Consider the following 19,868-nt stretch of genomic DNA (forward strand, 5'->3'; position numbering starts at 1 on the left):
ATATTGCAGTCTACACGTATCTCTTATGTGTGACTGCCATCATATTGCAGTCTACACGTATCTCTTATGTGTGACTGCCATCATATTGCAGTCTACACGTATCTCTCATGTGTGACTGCCATCATATGGCAGTCTACACGTATCTTATGTGTGACTGCCATCTTATTGCAATCTACACGTATCTCTTATGTGTGACTGCCATCATATGGCAGTCTACACGTATCTCTCATGTGTGACTGCCATCATATGGCAGTCTACACGTATCTCTCATGTGTGACTGCCATCATATTGCGGTCTACACATATCTCTTATGTGTGACTGCCATCATATTGCAGTCTATACGTATCTTTCATGTGTGACTGCCATCATGTTGGAGTATACACGTATCTCTTATGTGTGGTTGCCATCTACTGGTCACACTTATCATTACACCATGTACCAAATAAAATAGCTCTGAGGTGGGTAAGCTCAACCAAACATATTCCTTACATTAGTTTTGAGAAATGTTTTTTTTTAAAGTGTGCCTTATAGTCCGGAAAATACGGTAACCCGCGGGTCGCAAATGGCCAAGGGGCCGCGCTTTAGACACCACTGCTCTATATTGTCCATAGGTTTGAATGGTTCTTTGTCTGTAGTATGCCCAAAGTCAACTAGGATAGGCCACAGCTCACCTGTGTCTCTAACGAAGACAAGTCGTATAGAAAATGAATGAAATAATTCCTTATAAAAAATGTGTCAATTAAAAGTGAGCATTATCATCAATTTCCTCATTAGCTCGTGCATAACTTTCTGTACTAATTATGCACACTATAGAATATAGAGCCAAGCACATGGGCTGCCTTGCATCATCAAGAGGTGGTCTCCCAGTACCCACTCTCAATGTACCACATGAATTTCTCAGCACTCAGAAAGTCAATGTGTATTACAGCCTTCTGAACAGTGTGTGTGTGTGTGTGTGTGTGTGTGTGTGTGTGTGTGTGTGTGTGTGTTTTGTGTGTGTGTGTGTTCTTGTATCTCTACCCTTCTTGAGACATCAACAAGGAAAAGTACCTTACATACAGTATGAGGACCGGTGAACAAGTTAGGACATAAATCATGGTCCCAATACAGGAAAACCATTGCATCTAATAGAGAGGCAAATACTAGAGTCCGTGAACATTGCTCCAAAGTCAGGATTTTTTTTTGGTTGATTTAATGTGCATACAAAATTAAACATTTTCAGGTGCAAAGGCAGCAATATATGATAAAACAAGACGACAGCTAAAGAAGGACTTCCCTATTCATCCACGAAAAAGCCGCCAGGTGAACAGCTGATTTTACAACTTCCGGTGCTGACGTAAGACAACCCATACGTGACCATAGGATGAACAAATGCACTACGCTACTAAGACTATAGTGGCCATTAACAGTTAGCTTCTACAGCTGAGTTGTCCTAAGTTCGGCACAGGGGCCATCTGTGGTCCGTGACTCCTTTGTCATCGACCTTAAGCACATTACTCAAAAACTAAAAATTGAGATCTCATTTGCGGTGGTGAAATCTATCAAAATGAGGGTTGTTCCAAAAAGGAGGGATTTTTCAAATTGACTGTGTGTCGGTTTTAAGTGTTCCCCCTCTGGTCAACATATGAAATAACAAGTGTGTGTAAAAATGTGAAGTGCTCCCCTTCTGGTCAACATATGTAATAACAAGTGTGTGTAAGAAATTGAAATGCGCCCCCTTTGGCAAAAAATAATTTAAAAATAAATAAATGAATATGTATATAGAGACATACTGTAATAACTTGAAGTAAATAATGAAGATTAAAAACAAATTACAAACTAAACATTTAAAAATAAAACAAATTAACTACCGTATTTTTCAGACTATAAGTCGCAGTTTTTTTTCATAGTTTGGCCGGGCGACTTGTGTGAAATTATTAACACATCACCGTAAAATATCAAATAGTATTATTTAGCTCATTCACGTAAGAGACTAGACGTATAAGATTTCATGGGATTTAGCGATTAGGAGTGACAGATTGTTTGGTAAAAGTATAGCATGTTCTATATGTTATAGTTATTTGAATGACTCTTACCATAATATGTTACGTTAACATACCAGGCACGTTCTCAGTTGGTTACTTATGCCTCATATAACGTACACTTATTCAGCCTGTTGTTCACTATTCTTTATTTATTTTAAATTGCCTTTCAAATGTCTATTCTTGGTGTTGGGTTTTATCAAATAAATTTCCCCAAAAAATGCGACTTATACTCCAGTGCGATTTATATATGTTTTTTTCCTTCTTTATTATGCATTTTCGGCCGGTGCGACTTATACTCCGGAGCGACTTATACTCCGAAAAATACCGTAAAAGCAGTCTTTTTCTCACAATGTGTCGGCTTTTTTCTTATTAAATTGGGAACAATTTCTCATATTCTTTCTGTTTATTTAAAATTGCAATATTTTCTCATAAAACTATAAATTTTTCATGTAAAATTATTACTTGTTAATGCAAAATGGTGACATTTGTCACTAAAAATTCTGACTTTTATCACAATATTGCCAATTTTTTTGTTGTTCTTGTAAAATAGCGACATTTTTTCGAGTAAAATTAGGACTTTTGTCATCATTTTGGCAAGTAAAATTCCGATTATTATTATAATATTGCCCAAATTTTTAAGTTTCCTTATAAAAATGGTGACTTTTGTCGCGTAAAATTGCGACTCTTTTCGTAAAATTGCCAAAATGTTTTGCTTTTCTTGTAAAATTGCGACTGTTATTGAGTAAAATTCCAACTTTTAGCATAATATTGCACAAATCTTCAGTTTTTCTTTGTAAAATTTTGACTTGCGTTGAGGAAAATGACGACTTTTATTACAATACTGCCAAAATTTTAAGTTTTTCTCGTGAAATTGTGACCTTTTTCTTGTGAAATTCCAACTCATTTTTCCACAACAAGCTTTTTTATATGTGCATAGTATGTATATATTATTAATGTTGTAAATACAAATCTTTATATATCTAGAAAGGGGGGTCCTAAAGAGGTAGGCATTTTTCACAGGTCTTAAGAAGGTAACAAATACAAGAACGTGTGTGTGTGTGTGTGTGTGTGTGTGTGTGTGTGTGTGTGTGTGTGTGTGTGTGTGTGTGTGTGTGTGTGTGTGTGTGTGTGTGTGTGTGTGTGTGTGTGTGTGTGTCGTCGCCCCCCAGATCAAGTGTTCGGCTGTTGTCTGGAGATGCTGTGCGAGAGAGAGAAGAGCACGGTCCCTCGCTTCGTCAGGCTGTGCACTGAGACGGTGGAGAAGAGAGGTAGACTGAAAGCACAACAAGACACACTTCAAGTGCAAACTTGTTCATTGTTCCAGTATGTGATGGACAAATAAAAAGATGTTTTCTGCTAGGACATGAAATATTGATGAAATATTTTTTCTGCAGAGCATTTTTATGCCCTCCCCAGAGAGAGAGAGAGAGAGAGAGAGAGAGAGAGAGAGAGAGAGAGAGAGAGAGAGAGAGAGAGAGTTCGCAAGAAATGCAGTCTTTTTCTTTTAGATCTGCCAAGGACATTGTTTTCATCTTTATGTGTTGGCGAGCTGAATTCAATGGATAACATTTTGAGTGCAGGATTTTTTTGACACGCCAAATAATGCATTTTAAAAGTTTGCAACTTGCAACAAGATAATAAGAACACCATTGGCGAGCTTATGTTACCATTAGTCGTTTGACAGAACACATGTGTTCTACAATTGTCTATATTTAAAAAATAAAAAAAATTGTTGTTTACGGCGGTCACTCACCCTGTCTGGTCGACACGTAGAGTCGTGGTCAAAAGTTGACATACACTTGTAAAGAACATAATGTCATGGCTGTCTTGAGTTTGCAATAATTACCACAACTCTTATTTTTTTGTGATAGAGTGATTGGAGCACATACTTGTTGGTCACAAAAAACATTCATGAAGTTTGGTTCTTTTATGAATTTATTATGAGTCTACTGAAAATGTGAGCAAATGTGCTGGGTCAAAAGTATACATACAACAATGTTAATATTTGCTTACATGTCCCTTGGCAAGTTTCACTGCAATAAGGCGCTTTTGGTAGCCATCCACAAGCTTCTGCTTGAATTTTTGACCACTCCTCTTGACAAAATTGGTGCAGTTCAGCTAAATGTGTTGGTTTTCTGACATGGACTTGTTTCTTCAGCATTGTCCACACATTTAAGTCAGGACTTTGGGAAGGCCATTCTAAAACCTTAATTCTAGCCTGATTTAGCCATTCCTTTACCACTTTTGATGTGTGTTTGGGGTTATTGTCCTGTTGGAACACCCAACTGCGCCCAAGAACCAACCTCCCTGCTGAGGATTTTAGGTTGTCCTGAAGAATTTGGAAGTAATCCTCCTTTTTCATTGTCCCATTTACTCTCTGTAAAGCACCAGTTCCATTGGCAGCAAAACAGGCCCACAGCATAATACTACCACCACCATGCTTGACGGTAGGCATGGTGTTCCTGGGATTAAAGGCCTCACCTTTTCTCCTCCAAACATATTGCTGGGTATTGTGGCCAAACAGCTAAATTTTTGTTTCATCTAACCACAGAACATTCCTTCAGAATATCTTATTTTTGTCCATGTGATGTCAGATTATTATTAATTATTGGAAACTCAAGACAGCCAAGACATTATGTTCTTTACAAGTGTATGTAAACTTTTGACCACAACTGTATGTGAAGGAAGCGTGTGCACACGTACAAAAGCAGTCCAAGAGAAGCAATGAACAATTTGCAGTCATGTTGTTGTCATGATAGAATAGATTTAATGACAGCTAATGCTAACTAACAGTATTGCTATTATAAGCTAACAACATCCAGAGCTATTGCACATGCATGTGTTAAGTACGTAGTTACGTCATTACGTACAATATAGGGGTTTGAATATTTGGGTACTTAACGATTGGATCAGATTCAGATTCCAGGGGTGAAGATTCGAATCTCGATTCAAACCAATTATAACGATGTATTATTTGGTACAATAATTCTCATGAAACTTTTTCAAAAACAGGTTACAGATTAAAAAAGCTTTTGGTTGCATAGAGATGGCTTGAAAACGTATTTTTAAAAGTTGATTTATGTTAATATATATATATATATATATATATATATATATATATATATATATATATATATATATATATATATATATATATATATATATATATATATATATATATATATATGTATATATGTGTATATATATATATATATTTATATGTATATATGTATATATTTATATATATATATATATATATATATATATATATATACACATATGTATATATATCTATATCTATATATATATAGATATATATATATAAACATATGTGTATATATATATATATACATATGTGTATATATATATATACATATGTGTATATATATATATATATATATATATATTCAGTATATATATACACACATATATATTTACATATGTGTATATACATATATATATATATATATATATATATATATATATATATATATATATATATGTATATATGTGTATATATATATATATATATATATATATATATATATATATATTTATATGTATATATGTATATATTTATATATATACATGTACAGTATATATATATATATATATATATATATATATATATATATATACACATATGTATATATATCTATATCTATATATATATATAGATATATATATAAACATATGTGTATATATATATATATATACATATGTGTATATATATATATACATATGAGTATATATATATATATATACAGTATATATATACACACATATATATATACATATGTGTATATACATATATACATGTGTATATATATATATATATATATATATATATATATATATATATATATATATATATATATATATATATATATATATATATATATATATATATATATACGTTTGAGACAAGTCTGGTGAGATTTGGATACGGGTTATTTTTATCTTGATGATAGAACCTCATATTACTTGAAATTGAACGTTTTGTCTCTATCTGCCGTGCTTACTTTTTAATTCACATTCTCCACTAACACTGCACCAGCGCCACTTAAGCACTTTGTCCAGTTTATACCTGCTGTGACAACTAGAAATACACGAGCCTCCACCAGGGGGCAGTGTAGCGTACCCTGATGTAAAACATCTTTTGCACAATCAGCCTTTTCATATAAAGCCATAAAGGAATGGAACGACCTCACAACCAACTTGAAAAGTCAAACAGATGACTCTTCATTCACAATTGAAGTTAAAAAGTGGCTTTGGAGCAATCAAAACTGCTGACACGGTCACTGAGGTGGGCACTACGATTGACATGTCAACCTAATGTGTATTATATTTATGCATGAGAGCATTTTGTTGTAAACTGTGAGGTGTGTCTGTTAGAATCATGGTTGTTTTTACAAATGATGACAAATGTGAACAAGAGCATGTATTGTCTGTGTTATGATGTAAAGGAGGGGTGATTGTAATGTATAAGTATGTGTCAATGAAAGGGCATTTCATGACTTCTTAATTTGATTACATGCTATAGCATAATTTTATTGTTATAATTGTATTGCTTTAATTTAGGTAGCCAGGGACTGCAGAGGGAAATGAGCTATTTAGCTATAATCTGGTGCAGAACATTTTTGTCTTTGAGCTTAATGTTTCTGTGCATTGTCCCTTTAAATAAAGACTAAACCAAACTAAACAAACTCAGGTTGACTTTATGGAACAAAAACAAAGCTCCCCGTGCAAGCATTTGGTGAGTAATTGTTATTGCAGGCTGAGGAGCTGACTTTATTGTGTATGCTATGTTGCAGGATTGGACACTGATGGCATCTACAGGGTGTCTGGGAACCTGGCGGTCATTCAGAAACTTCGCTTCCTGGTCAACCATGGTGAGGATAGCAGTGGGACTGAAAGGCTTATGCTTAATTGTCATCAAATGAGCCATAAATAATAAACGAGAGAGAGTCCAGGTTACTTTCAGGCAGGCTCCAGCACCCCCCGCCACCAAGTAAGGGACAAGCGGTAAAAATGGATGGATGGATGGATGTGCACAGAGAGACCACCCCTAGTGCAGTGTTTTTCAACCACTGTGCCACGGCACACTGGTGTACCGTGAGATACAAACCCCGTTTCCATATGAGTTGGGAAATTGTGTTAGATGTAAATATAAACGGAATACAATGATTTGCAAATCCTTTTCAACCCATATTCAGTTGAATGCACTACAAAGACAAGATATTTGATGTTCAAACTCATAAACTTTTTTTTTTTTTTTGCAAATAATAATTAACTTAGAATTTCATGGCTGCAACACGTGCCAAAGTAGTTGGGAAAGGGCATGTTCACCACTGTGTTACATGGCCTTTCCTTTTAACAAAACTCAGTAAACGTTTGGAAACTGAGGAGACACATTTTTGAAGCTTCTCAGGTGGAATTCTTTCCCATTCTTGCTTGATGTACAGCTTAAGTTGTTCAACAGTCCGGGGGTCTCCGTTGTGCTATTTTAGGCTTCATAATGCGCCACACATTTTCAATGGGAGACAGGTCTGGACTACAGGCAGGCCAGTCTAGTACCCGCACTCTTTTACTATGAAGCCACGTTGATTGAACACGTAGCTTGGCATTGTCTTGCTGAAATAAGCAGGGGCGTCCATGATAACGTTGCTTGGATGGCAACATATGTTGCTCCAAAACCTGTATGTACCTATCAGCATTAATGGCGCCTTCACAGATGTGTAAGTTACCCATGTCTTGGGCACTAATACACCTCCATACCATCACAGATACTGGCTTTTCAACTTTGCAACTATAACAATCCGGATGGTTCTTTTCCTCTTTGGTCCGGAGGACACGACGTCCACAGTTTCCAAAAACAATTTGAAATGTGGACTCGTCAGACCACAGAACACTTTTCCACTTTGTATCAGTCCATCTTAGATGAGCTCAGGCCCAGCGAAGCCGACGGCGTTTCTGGGTGTTGTTGATAAACGGTTTTCGCCTTGCATAGGAGAGTTTTAACTTGCACTTACAGATGTAGCGACCAACTGTAGTTACTGACAGTGGGTTTCTGAAGTGTTCCTGAGCCCATGTGGTGATATCCTTTACACACTGATGTCGCTTGTTGATGCAGTACAGCCTGAGGGATCGAAGGTCACGGGCTTAGCTGCTTACGTGCAGTGATTTCTCCAGATTCTCTGAACCCTTTGATGATATTACGGACCGTAGATGGTGAAATCCCTAAATTCCTTGCAATAGCTGGTTGAGAAAGGTTTTTCTTAAACTGTTCAACAATTTGCTCACGCATTTGTTGACAAAGTGGTGACCCTCGCCCCATCCTTGTTTGTGAATGACTGAGCATTTCATGGAATCTACTTTTATACCCAATCATGGCACCCACCTGTTCCCAATTTTCCTGTTCACCTGTGGGATGTTCCAAATAAGTGTTTGATGAGCATTCCTCAACTTTATCAGTGTTTATTGCCACCTTTCCCAACTTCTTTGTCACGTGTTGCTGGCATCAAATTCTAAAGTTAATGATTATTTGCAAAAAAAAAAAATGTTTATCAGTTTGAACATCAAATATGTTGTCTTTGTAGCATATTCAACTGAATATGGGTTGAAAAGGATTTGCAAATCATTGTATTCCGATTATATTTACATCTAACACAATTTCCCAACTCATATGGAAACGGGGTTTGTATTTATTGGTGTGCCATGGAAAATGGTGCAATTCCATCTAATTGGTCAAACAAATATAGTTTGCAAACCAATAAAACGTTTGAAAGGTTTGAAACAGTAGCCTATATACCGTAATTTCCGGACTATAAGCCGCTACTTTTTCCCCTCGTTCTGGTCCCTGCGGCTTATACAAGGGTGCGGCTTATTTACGGCCTGTTCTTCTCCGACACCGACGAAGAGGATTTCGGTGGTTTTAGTACGCAGGAGGAAGACGATGACACAATGATTAAAGACTGACTTTTCATATACCGGTAGGCTGGTTATTTTGATAACGTACAGGCGAGCACTTTGTATTACTTTGCACCGTTGTATTATTTGTACTCTGCACGAATGCTGTTCGCCATGTCAAAGATGTGAGAAAGTTTGATTGAATGATTGAAAGATTTATTGTTAATAAATGGGACGCTTTGCGTTCCCAAACAGTCATCTCTGTCCCGACAATCCCCTCCGTGGTAGCAGGAACCCCTATATACTACGCTAATTACACATCAAAACCCTGCGGCTTATAGTCGGGTGCGGCTTATATATGGACCAATCTGTATTTTCCCCTAAATTTAGCTGGTGCGGCTTATAGTCAGGTGCGGCTTATAGTCCGGAAATTACGGTATACCTTTGTAAAATGTCTCCTCTTTAGTTGTGGGCGTACATTAGGCTGCTAAGCATGCTCGACTTATTTTCACCAGTATAACCATTGCTAGAGTTGGTTGTAGTTGGTTTTAGTCTTAGTTTTCTGATAGTACTGACAATAACCATAAGATTGTTGTGATATTGTACACAGGCATGACATATTTCTTCCTGAAATTAGCCTGGTTTCTGTGCAAAATGTGTTGGTTAGAGCAGAGCATTTTCCTCCCAAATATGTTTTTCTATCTAACAGTGAGTTTCTTTGACTTCATCATTGTGACAATTCTTCCCCAAACTGCTTGACTGCACTCACAAGCCCTCAACATTTGCATTTCAATCAATGGGAAATCTCCCGGGACAATGGTAAAAAAAAAATAGGGAATTTCATTGTCATCCCAAATCGCCTTTAAATCAATAAAAATGATTCATCGAGGCAAGTAAATCATTTAACAACAGCTCTACTGTTCTGTTCTACCAATCAGACAAGTTCACTAGTTTTGTTTGATTTGAAATGGAAATTACAGGGAGGAAAAGTTGGTTTTAAATATATTAAGTATATATATATATATATATATATATATATATATATATATATATATATATATATATATATATATATATATATATATATATGGCCAAATTTGGAGACCGCTGGTATAATGTGTACACATTATTTTTACATTTTAAATGCCATGTTTCTGTTTTAACCACTATTTAATTTGTTTCAGTTCATGTCACTGCACCAGCAGGTCGACCAATCAGAAGGAAGCAGACATTTAGGGGGCGGAGCCTTAACCTTTTAATGAGGCATTTACTCACTGAATTACCCCAATTGATGTACTTTCACTGTGGGGTTTATTCTAATTATTAGTGGTGTGACTCTTGAGGCACCTAATGATTCCATACCCATTCCTGGGTTGAAGATTTGATTCAGAACCGATTCTCCATTCAACACCATTCTCGCAATGTATTATTGGGTATAATAATTATAATGAAACAGGTTAGAAAAGCTGCATCTGCTTGCATAGAGATGGCCTAAAAACACATTTAAAAAAAAGATTCTTATTAAAAAAATAGATTTTTGAAAATTAAGATGAATATAAATTGCGATTTGGATGTGAATCTATTTTTTGTGCACTGCATATGTTTCATCATATTTGATACAAATGCCATTCTACTAGATGTGTGGAACCAAAAGTGTTTCCCTGCTTCAGAGCTAGTGTTAAAACTGCTTGACAAAGAGCTGAAAAAATGGTTATTTCCACCCAAATAAGACGTAATAAACAGTTTTCAAATGAGCATTGTAGGTCAAAGTTAATTATAGATGAGCTTTACAGTAAGTCCCTATTCATTTCATTACAGATGCAGCTTTATTAATAATATTTATTTTTTTAATGAATAAGCTCCACAACCACTCCTCCTGGCTTTTGGTGACCACCTGCTGAATAAAAGTGTGTGCTTCTTTCAGAGCGAGCGGTGACCACTGACGGTCGTTACATGTTCCCTGCAGAGTTGGTGCAAGGTAGACGCAGAACAAAGAAATACAAAAACCCTTCTGTATGAGAAAAACTATTCTTGCTTTATGTGGGTCAGTGCTTCTTTGGTGTTTGTCCTGTGTTTCCTAATGCTTCAAACACACACACACACACACACACACACACACACACACACACACACACACACACACACACACACACACACACATAGTCTTGTATGTGTTACCTTCTTGAAACCTGAGAATAATGCCTACCTCTTTAGGACCACCCTTTCTAGATATGTAAAGATTTGTATTCACAACATTAATAATATATACATACTATGCACGTATAAAAAAGGTAAGCTTTTGGTTAATTTTAATTTTTTGTTTGCAATTGTCAAGTTATTACAGTATGTCTCTATATACATATTTATTTATTTTTTTTAATTAAAGGGAGCACATTTCAATTTCTTACACACACTTGTTATTATATATGTTGGCCAGAGGGGGAGCACTTCAAATTTTTACAGCCACTTGTTATTTCATATGTTGACGAGAGGGGGAGCACTTTTAAAAGCGACATACAGTCAATTTGAAAAACCCCTCCTTTTTGGGACCACCCTCATTTTAAAAGATTTCACCACCAGGGGTGAAAATGAGATTTCTATTTTTTTTTTTGTAATGTGCTTAAGGTCGATGACAAAGGAGTCACGGACCACAGATGGCCCCTGTGCCGCACTTTGGGCAACCCAGCTGTAGAAGCTAACTGTTAATGGCCACTATAGTCTTAGTACCGTAGTGTATTTGTTCATCCTATGGTCACATATGGGTTGTCTTACGTCAGCACCGGAAGTGGTAAAATCAGCTGGTTCATCTGGCGGGTTTTTTCGGGGATGAATAGGGAAGTCCTTCTTTAGCTGCCATCTTGTTTTATCATATATTGCTGCCTTTGCACCTGTCGATGTTTACTTTTGTATGCACATTAAATCAACAAAACATCCTGACTTTGGAGCAATGTTCACAGACTCTAGTATTTGGCTCGCTATTAGATGCAATGGTTTTCCGTATTGGGACCATAATTTATGTCCTAACTTGTTCACCGGTCCTCATATGGAAGGTACTTTTCCTTGTTGATGCTTCAAGAAGGGTAGAAATACAAGAACACACACACGCACACACACACACACACACACACGCACACACACATTCTTGTATTTCTTGACCTTCTTGAGACAGACCTCCGAAAAATGCCTACCTCTAGTACAATAATAAAAGTCGTTATTTTACTCAATGCAAGTCAAAATTTTACAAGAAAAACTGAACATTTGTGCAATATTATGATAAAATTTAGAATTTTACTCCATAACAGTCGCAAAATTACAAGAAAAACTGAACATTTGTGCAATATTATGATAAAATTTAGAATTTTACTCCATAACAGTCGCAAAATTACAAGAAAAACTGAGCATTTGTGCAATATTATGATAAAATTTAGAATTTTACTCAATAACAGTCGCAAATTTAAAAGAAAAGCTTAAAATTTGGGCAATTTTATGAAAAGAGTGGTTAATTTTACTTGCCCAAAAACCAAAATTTTATAAGAAAACTAAAAATGTTGGCAATATTATAATAATAATTAGAATTTTACTTGGCAAAATTATGACAAAAGTCATAATTTTACTCCAAAAAATGTCAGTATTTTATAAGAACAACAATAAAATTGGCAATATTGTGATAAAAATCAGATATATATGACAAATGTCACCATTTTGCATTAAAAAAGAAATAATTTTACGTAAAAAAAAGTAATAATTCAATGAGAAAATATCGCAATATTACAGCAACAGAAAGAATATGAGAAATGGTTCCCAATTTTATAACAAAAAAGTCGACACATTGTGAGAAAAAGACTGCTTTTAGTTAATTTTGTTATTTATTTTTTGTTTGTAATTGGTTTTTAATCTTCATTATTTACTTCAAGTTAGTACATATAAATATATACTGTATATATATATATATATATATATATATATATATATATATATATATATATATATATATATATATATTTTTTTTTTTTTAATTTTTTTTTTTTTTTTAATTTTATTATATATATATTTTTTTAATTAATGTTGCCAGATGGGGAGCATTTCAATTTCTTAAACTTACTTGTTATTACATATGTTGACCAGAGGGAGAGCACTTCAAATTTTTATACACACTATTATTTCATATGTTGACACTTTTAAAACCGACACACAGTCAATTTGAAAAATCCCTCCTTTTTGGGACCACCCTCATTTGCAGCAGGGGTGCAAATGAGACATTCTCTATTAGATGCAATGTTAATTGGGACCATGATTTATGTCATCACTTGTTCACACCTCCTCATATGGAAGATACTTTTCCTTCTTCATGTCTCAAGAAGGGCAGAAATACAAGAACACACACACACACACACACACACACACACACACACACACACACACACACACACACACACACACAGTGTGCTGAGTGTAAGTGTGTCCCTAAGGACTGTGCTTGCTGATGTAACAACATGCAGCAGGTTGTACAGGCCATGGCCTCACAGGCCGAGGCTGCCCCCTGCTGGAGGAAGTACACAACAAGGGGCCAGGCCTCATGTTTGCAATGCTTTATTAATATTGTGTGATGCATATTTTTGGTGTCTTCTCTCACTTTGACGCAGCAGCTCCAAGCCCGTTTGCTCACTTTCTAACGTGATGGCTCTCTTTCACACTTTCATCACCTCCTGCTTCTGCCTCACTCCCCCTTTTCTGTGTCCTCAGAGGAGAAGCTTAATTTGGAGGAGAGCGAGTGGGAGGACATCCACGTCATCACGGGAGCTTTGAAACTTTTCTTCCGTGAGCTTCCTGAGCCTCTGGTGCCCTACGGCTTCTTCTCTGACATGGTGGAGACAGTCAGTGAGTGAACAGCCGTTACAATACTACACTTTTTTTTTGCAACAAACCACCTTTAGAATTAGTCGCTCTGCAAACATCGCCCTTATATGTTCAGTTCAGTTTCAGTTTCGGTTTATGTGGAACATGCATAGGATACAATGTGATGCATCACATATTTCATGTTGTTTCATTACAGCAGTGGTCCCCAACCACCGGTCCGCGGACCGATTGGTACCGGGCCGCGCAAGAAATGTAAAAAAAAAATTTAAAAAAAAAAAAAAAAAAGTTTTTTTTTTTTTATTAAATCAACATAAAACACACAATATATACATATTGTGTATGTCAATATAGATCAATACAGTCTGCAGGGATACAGTCCGTAAGCACACATGATTGTATTTCTTTATGAAAAAAAATATATATATATTTCAAAAAGCTACAAAAAGGTTGGGGACCACTGCATTACAGCACGTCCGAAAAGGAGTAGGAAGAAGCAGAGCTTATTTAATCCTACCCCTTTTCATACCATAGCAATTTTAACCCATGTCCTTGTTCTCTGTAACAGAACAGTGAATAAATACATAATATACCATAGTAAGTAAACACATATTAAATACATAAATAATCTTTGTCTCAAAAGAAAAAAAAAAAAGTCGAAGATGTTCATCATGATTCTTGTTCTGTGTACTTTGTGAACACTTGTAGTCTGAACAGTACTGATATACTGAAGTTTTTAAGTGTTGTACGTGCGTACAAATGTTTTAAGTTAGATTTGCTTTTGTTGAGAAAAAATGTTCTACATTCTTGGCTAGCAGGTTATAGTTTACTTAGTAGATCATTTTAGATGTTTGCAAATGCACCAAATCGTTGAATTTCAATATTTGTGATTGAATAAATAAGAGTGTGTATGTTCTCTATATCCAACATTATGTATTATTATAACTGATCTTTTTTGTAACACAGTTAATGAATGAAGTGTACATTTGTAGTTGTTTCCCAATTTTCTACACAATAACTCAGATATGCAACACTAGTGAGCAGTAGAGAATATGAAGTGATTTTTGGTCTAGAACAGTGATTCTTAACCTTGTTGGAGGTACCAAACCCCACCAGTTTCAAATGCGCATTCACCGAACCCTTCTTGAGTGAAAAATATTATTATATATATATTTTTTAAATTCAAGACAAAGTTATATGTTTTTTTACTGGTGCACAAAATGAACCGTGCATGAACATCACCTTGTTCCAAGAACAAAACCAACACAGTGCATGAACTCACATCAAATGACTGTCAGGTTCAAACACTGAACTATCTATTACACAAGACAAGAAGAAGGAATCAAGCAGAGACAGAGTTGATTTTACTCATGGGGAGAGACGTATTGGGCTGCACACTCAGTTACAGTTCCCCCCTACGCTCTAAGGTACAGTCCCACGTGCTCCTCTATTTATTCGGGAGTTCCCTAGTTAACATCACTGAGGCTGCTTCTGAAGGGAGGGGTAATGCAAGCAGCCCCAGTAGACACAATACGTGATTACCGTATTTCCTTGAATAGCCGCAGGGGCGCTAATTAATTTAAAACCTCTTCTCACTCCTGCGCTTACCAAAAGCATGCGGGATGGGTAAGCATGCGCTAATTATTTTAAAACCTCTTCTCACTCCGGCGCTTACCTTATCATGAAAAGCACATTTAATTAAAAAAACGTTATTATGGTCTTACCTTTACTTATAAATGATGTCCATCTGCAGCTGCTTCTGATCAAAGGCAGTCTTCCTTATCTTTCTTCAGTTTTAAAAGTCTCTGGAGATATTCCTTTAAGTATTACCTCCTGCTTCGATTGAAAGTCCAGTTTAGAAAACTGTTTTATTTTAGATATGTAATCCTCCATGGTAAAAGTGCAAGCAAACGATCGCGGCTCACGCATGCTGCTTGTTGTCTTCTTCTGCAGCACCGGTCTTCTGCAGTACTGGTAGTCGCAAGAAGGATCACTAGCGCCCTCTACCACCAGGAGGCGGGAGTCATTCAATGACTCATATTTGACCCGGCGGAAGTGCAGAGCATGCGCTAATTATTTTGCGAAACGAGTTTGACCCGGCTGTAATTCTAGGCAGGCAAATACTATATTCCCGGGGGCAATTCAAGGAAATACGGTATTCAGAATGGAAATGTGCTGAAACTCGTTATTTCGCCCGGTCTTTGTTTTGTCTGCGTTGAGGTACTCCATGTCCGTCCTTGGCTGTCAGCAGGCAGGATCTGGAAACAAACTGCTGACACAAGACAACTGGCAAAGCAAGATTACAAGTTGTGCCTTTGCACGGATAGAAAAGTACAACTTCAGCACAATTGATAACAACTATAGCAACGGCCTTTCAGCATAAGAGTTGTGTGATAACTTATACATAATTATTGTAACATTTACACACCTGCAAATCAGATGGAAAATTAAAGGGAACATTGTTTGGGGGTATCCATTACCCGGCGATAGGGAGAAGTTTCTATTTACACGATGAGTCGGGTGTGTCTTGACCTCCGCCGAACCCCTAAAACCAACTCACCGAACCCCTAGGGTTCGATCGAACCCAGGTTAAGAACCACTGGTCTAGAACCTGTTTTGCTTTATTCATTATTGACGTTATTGACGTGTTCCTTGATATTTTATGTTTTATATTGTTTACATGAGATTTCCAGTTAAAACTGTCATCTATTGTTACACCCAAAAATGTGTTTTCTTTTACTTGTTTAATGTCTACTCTATTTGTATTTGTGTTTGACTTTCTCTTCTACTGTTACCAAATAGCATTATTTTAGTTTTACTGAGAATCAAAGAGTGTGTCAATGTGTTAATTTATTCTGTTATTATTTGTATTACCTTCTGTGTGTTCTCTCCTGAGCAAAACACAGTTGTATCATCCGCAAATAATACTAACTTTAAGTCCTTTGTAACTTTACAAATGTCATTTATATAGAGATTGAACAATTTTGGTCCCAGTATTGATCCCTGAGGTACACCACAGGATATTTTCAGCTCTGTAGAAGTGTGTTCTCCTATCTTCACATACACTATATTGCCAAAAGTATTTGGCCACCTGCCTGGACTCAAATATGAACTTGAAGTGCCATCCCATGGAATTGTCCAAAATGTTTTGGTATCCTGGAGCATTCAAAGTTCCTTTCACTGGAACTAAGGGGCCAAGCCCAACTCCTAAAAAACAACCCCACACCATAATTCCTCCTCCACCAAATGTCACACTCGGCAGAATGCAGTCCGAAATGTAGCGTTCTCCTAGCAACCTCCAAACCCAGACTGGTCCATCAGATTGCCAGATGGAAAAGCGTGATTCAGAGAAGGCGTCTCCACTGCTCTAGAGTCCAGTGGCGACGTGCTTTACACCACTGCATCCCACCCTTGGTGATGTATGGCTTAGATGCAGCTGCTCGGCCATGGAAACCCATTCCATGAAGCTCTCTGCGTACTGTACGTGGGCTAATTGGAAGGTCACATGAAGTTTGGAGCTCTGTAGCAACTGACTGTGCAGAAAGTCTTTGCACTATGCGCTTCAGCATCCGCTGACCCCTCTCTGTCACTTGGTGGCTGAGTTGCTGTTGTTCCCAAACTTCACTTTTCTTATAATAAAGTTGACTTTGGAATATTTAGGAGCGAGGGAATTTCACGACAGTTCCACGCTGGAAATCACTGAGAGCGGCCCATTCTTTCACAAATGTTTGTAGAAACAGTCTCCATGCCTAAGTGCTTGGTTTTATACACCAAGTGATTAGGACACCTGATTCTCATCATTTGGATGGGTGGCCAAATACTTTTGGCAATATAGTGTATGTAGCTTCTAACCCAGTTCAAGACCGACCCTCTGATGCCATACCTTTCTAATTTTTTTATCAAGATGTTATGATTAATTGTGACAAAATGTGGATTGTTTACCGAAGGGAATTTAAATTAGAATGACTTTCTGGGGAATTTTGGCGAATAAATGTGTTTTCCCACAGTTAATTGAAGTCATGTGTTGTACTCTACTTTCTGTGTCCTGCAGAGATCTCGGAGTACTCGGACAAAGTGGACCATTTGAAGACCCTGGTGCATAACCTGCCTCCGCCAAACCACGACACTCTGCAGTTCATCTGCCGCCACCTCAAACGGTACGTCATCGAATGAAGCTTCCCCTTCGCTTTCTAGGATTTTTTTTAAAAAATGTTGAATTTATTTGTATACATCTCTTCCTCAAGTGAACATTTCGGGAAAATTGCAATTCCCTGTTAAGCGCAAACATGATGACCAAAAGTGCTGAAGCTGTATTTTCATTTGCACTTTCATTTTATCTGCAGTTTATTTAGGAAACATTTATTATTATTAGTTTAGTTAGAATGTATTTATTTTAAAGGCTTACTGAAAGCCACTACTACTGACCACGCAGTCTGATAGTTTATATATCAATGATGAAATCTTAACATTGCAACACATGCCAATACGGCCGGGTTAACTTATAAAGTGCAATTTTAAATTTCCCGCTAAACTTCCGGTTGAAAACGTCTATGTATGATGACGTATGCGCGTGACGTCAATGGTTGAAACGGAAGTATTCGGACACATTGTATCCAATACAAACAGCTCTGTTTTCATCGCAAAATTCCACAGTATTCTGGACATCTGTGTTGTTGAATCTTTTGCAATTTGTTTAATGAACAATGGAGACTGCAAAGAAGAAAGCTGTAGGTAGGATCGGTGTATTAGCGGCTGGCTGCAGGAACACAACCAGGAGGACTTTGACTTGGATAGCAGACGCGCTATCCGCCGCTAGCCGCCGACCGCATCGATGATCGGGTGAAGTCCTTCCTCGCTCCGTCGATCGCTGGAACGCAGGTGAGCACGGGTGTTGATGAGCAGATGAGGGCTGGCTGGCGTAGGTGGATAGCTAATGTTTTTAGCATAGCTCTGTGAGGTCCCGTTGCTAAGTTAGCTTCAATGGCGTCGTTAGCAACAGCATTGTTAAGCTTCACCAGGCTGGAAAGCATTAACCGTGTAGTTACATGTCCATGGTTTAATAGTATTGTTGATTTTCTGTCTATCCTTCCAGTCAGGGGTTTATTTATTTTGTTTCTATCTGCATTTAAGCACGATGCTATCACGTTAGCTCCGTAGCTAAAGTGCTTTGCCGATGTATTGTCGTGGAGATAAAAGTCACTGTGAATGTCCATTTCGCGTTCTCGACTCTCATTTTCAAGAGGATATAGTATCCCAGGTGGTTTAAAATACAAATCCGTGATCCACAATAGAAAAAGGAGAGAGTGTGGAATCCAATGAGCCAGCTTGTACCTAAGTTACGGTCAGAGCAAAAAAAGATACGTCCTGCACTGCACGCTAGTCCTTCACTCTCACGTTCCTCATCCACGAATCTTTCATCCTGGCTCAAATTAATGGGGTAATCGGCGCTTTCTCGGTCCGAATCGCTCTCGCTGCTGGTGTAAACAATGGGGAAATGTGAGGAGTCCATCAGCCTGTGACGTCACGCTACTTCCGGTACAGGCAAGGTTTTTTTTATCAGCGATCAAAAGTTGCGAACTTTATCGTCGATGTTCTCTACTAAATCCTTTCAGCAAAAATATGGCAATATCGCGAAATTATCAAGTATGACACATAGAATGGATCTGCTATCCCTGTTTAAATAAAAAAAATTCATTTCAGTAGGCCTTTAACCAACTGTTAATGTTAGCTTATTAATATTAGCATGCTAGCATTCTATTGTAGCATTTTTCTTGGATTTAAAAAAAAATGCATTTATTTGTATACATCGGGGCGGTATAGCTCGGTTGGTAGAGCGGCCGTACCAGCAACTTGAGGGTTGCAGGTTCGATCCCCGCTTCCGCCATCCTAGTCACTGCCGTTGTGTCCTTGGGCAAGACACTTTACCCACCCGCTCCCAGTGCCACCCACACTGGTTTAAATGTAACTTAGATATTGGGTTTCACTATGTAAAGCGCTTTGAGTCACTTGAGAAAAAGCGCAATATAAATGTAATTCACTTCACTTCACTTCACATCTCTTCCTCAAGTGAACATTTTGGGA

At 37.1% G+C, this 19,868-nt stretch overlaps 1 protein-coding gene across 9 annotated transcripts in view; it reads left to right on the forward strand.

Moving 5' to 3' along the window:
* arhgap9 (Rho GTPase activating protein 9) overlaps nucleotides 1-19,868 on the forward strand; it is a 144,837-nt gene that overhangs the window by 114,825 nt on the left and 10,144 nt on the right. For 8 of the 9 annotated variants that reach the window (XM_062038039.1, XM_062038040.1, XM_062038033.1 and 5 more), the window contains 5 exons: nucleotides 3,194-3,292; nucleotides 6,839-6,916; nucleotides 10,858-10,911; nucleotides 13,677-13,811; nucleotides 17,839-17,944. In XM_062038039.1, the coding sequence (XP_061894023.1) occupies nucleotides 3,194-3,292; nucleotides 6,839-6,916; nucleotides 10,858-10,911; nucleotides 13,677-13,811; nucleotides 17,839-17,944 (472 nt within the window). The remainder of the gene's footprint in view (nucleotides 1-3,193; nucleotides 3,293-6,838; nucleotides 6,917-10,857; nucleotides 10,912-13,676; nucleotides 13,812-17,838; nucleotides 17,945-19,868) is intronic. The other variant, XM_062038036.1, reaches the window with a different exon arrangement.

This window comes from Entelurus aequoreus, linkage group LG26 (genome assembly GCF_033978785.1).
Source record: "Entelurus aequoreus isolate RoL-2023_Sb linkage group LG26, RoL_Eaeq_v1.1, whole genome shotgun sequence".
In the NCBI taxonomy this organism is placed as follows: domain Eukaryota; kingdom Metazoa; phylum Chordata; class Actinopteri; order Syngnathiformes; family Syngnathidae; genus Entelurus; species Entelurus aequoreus.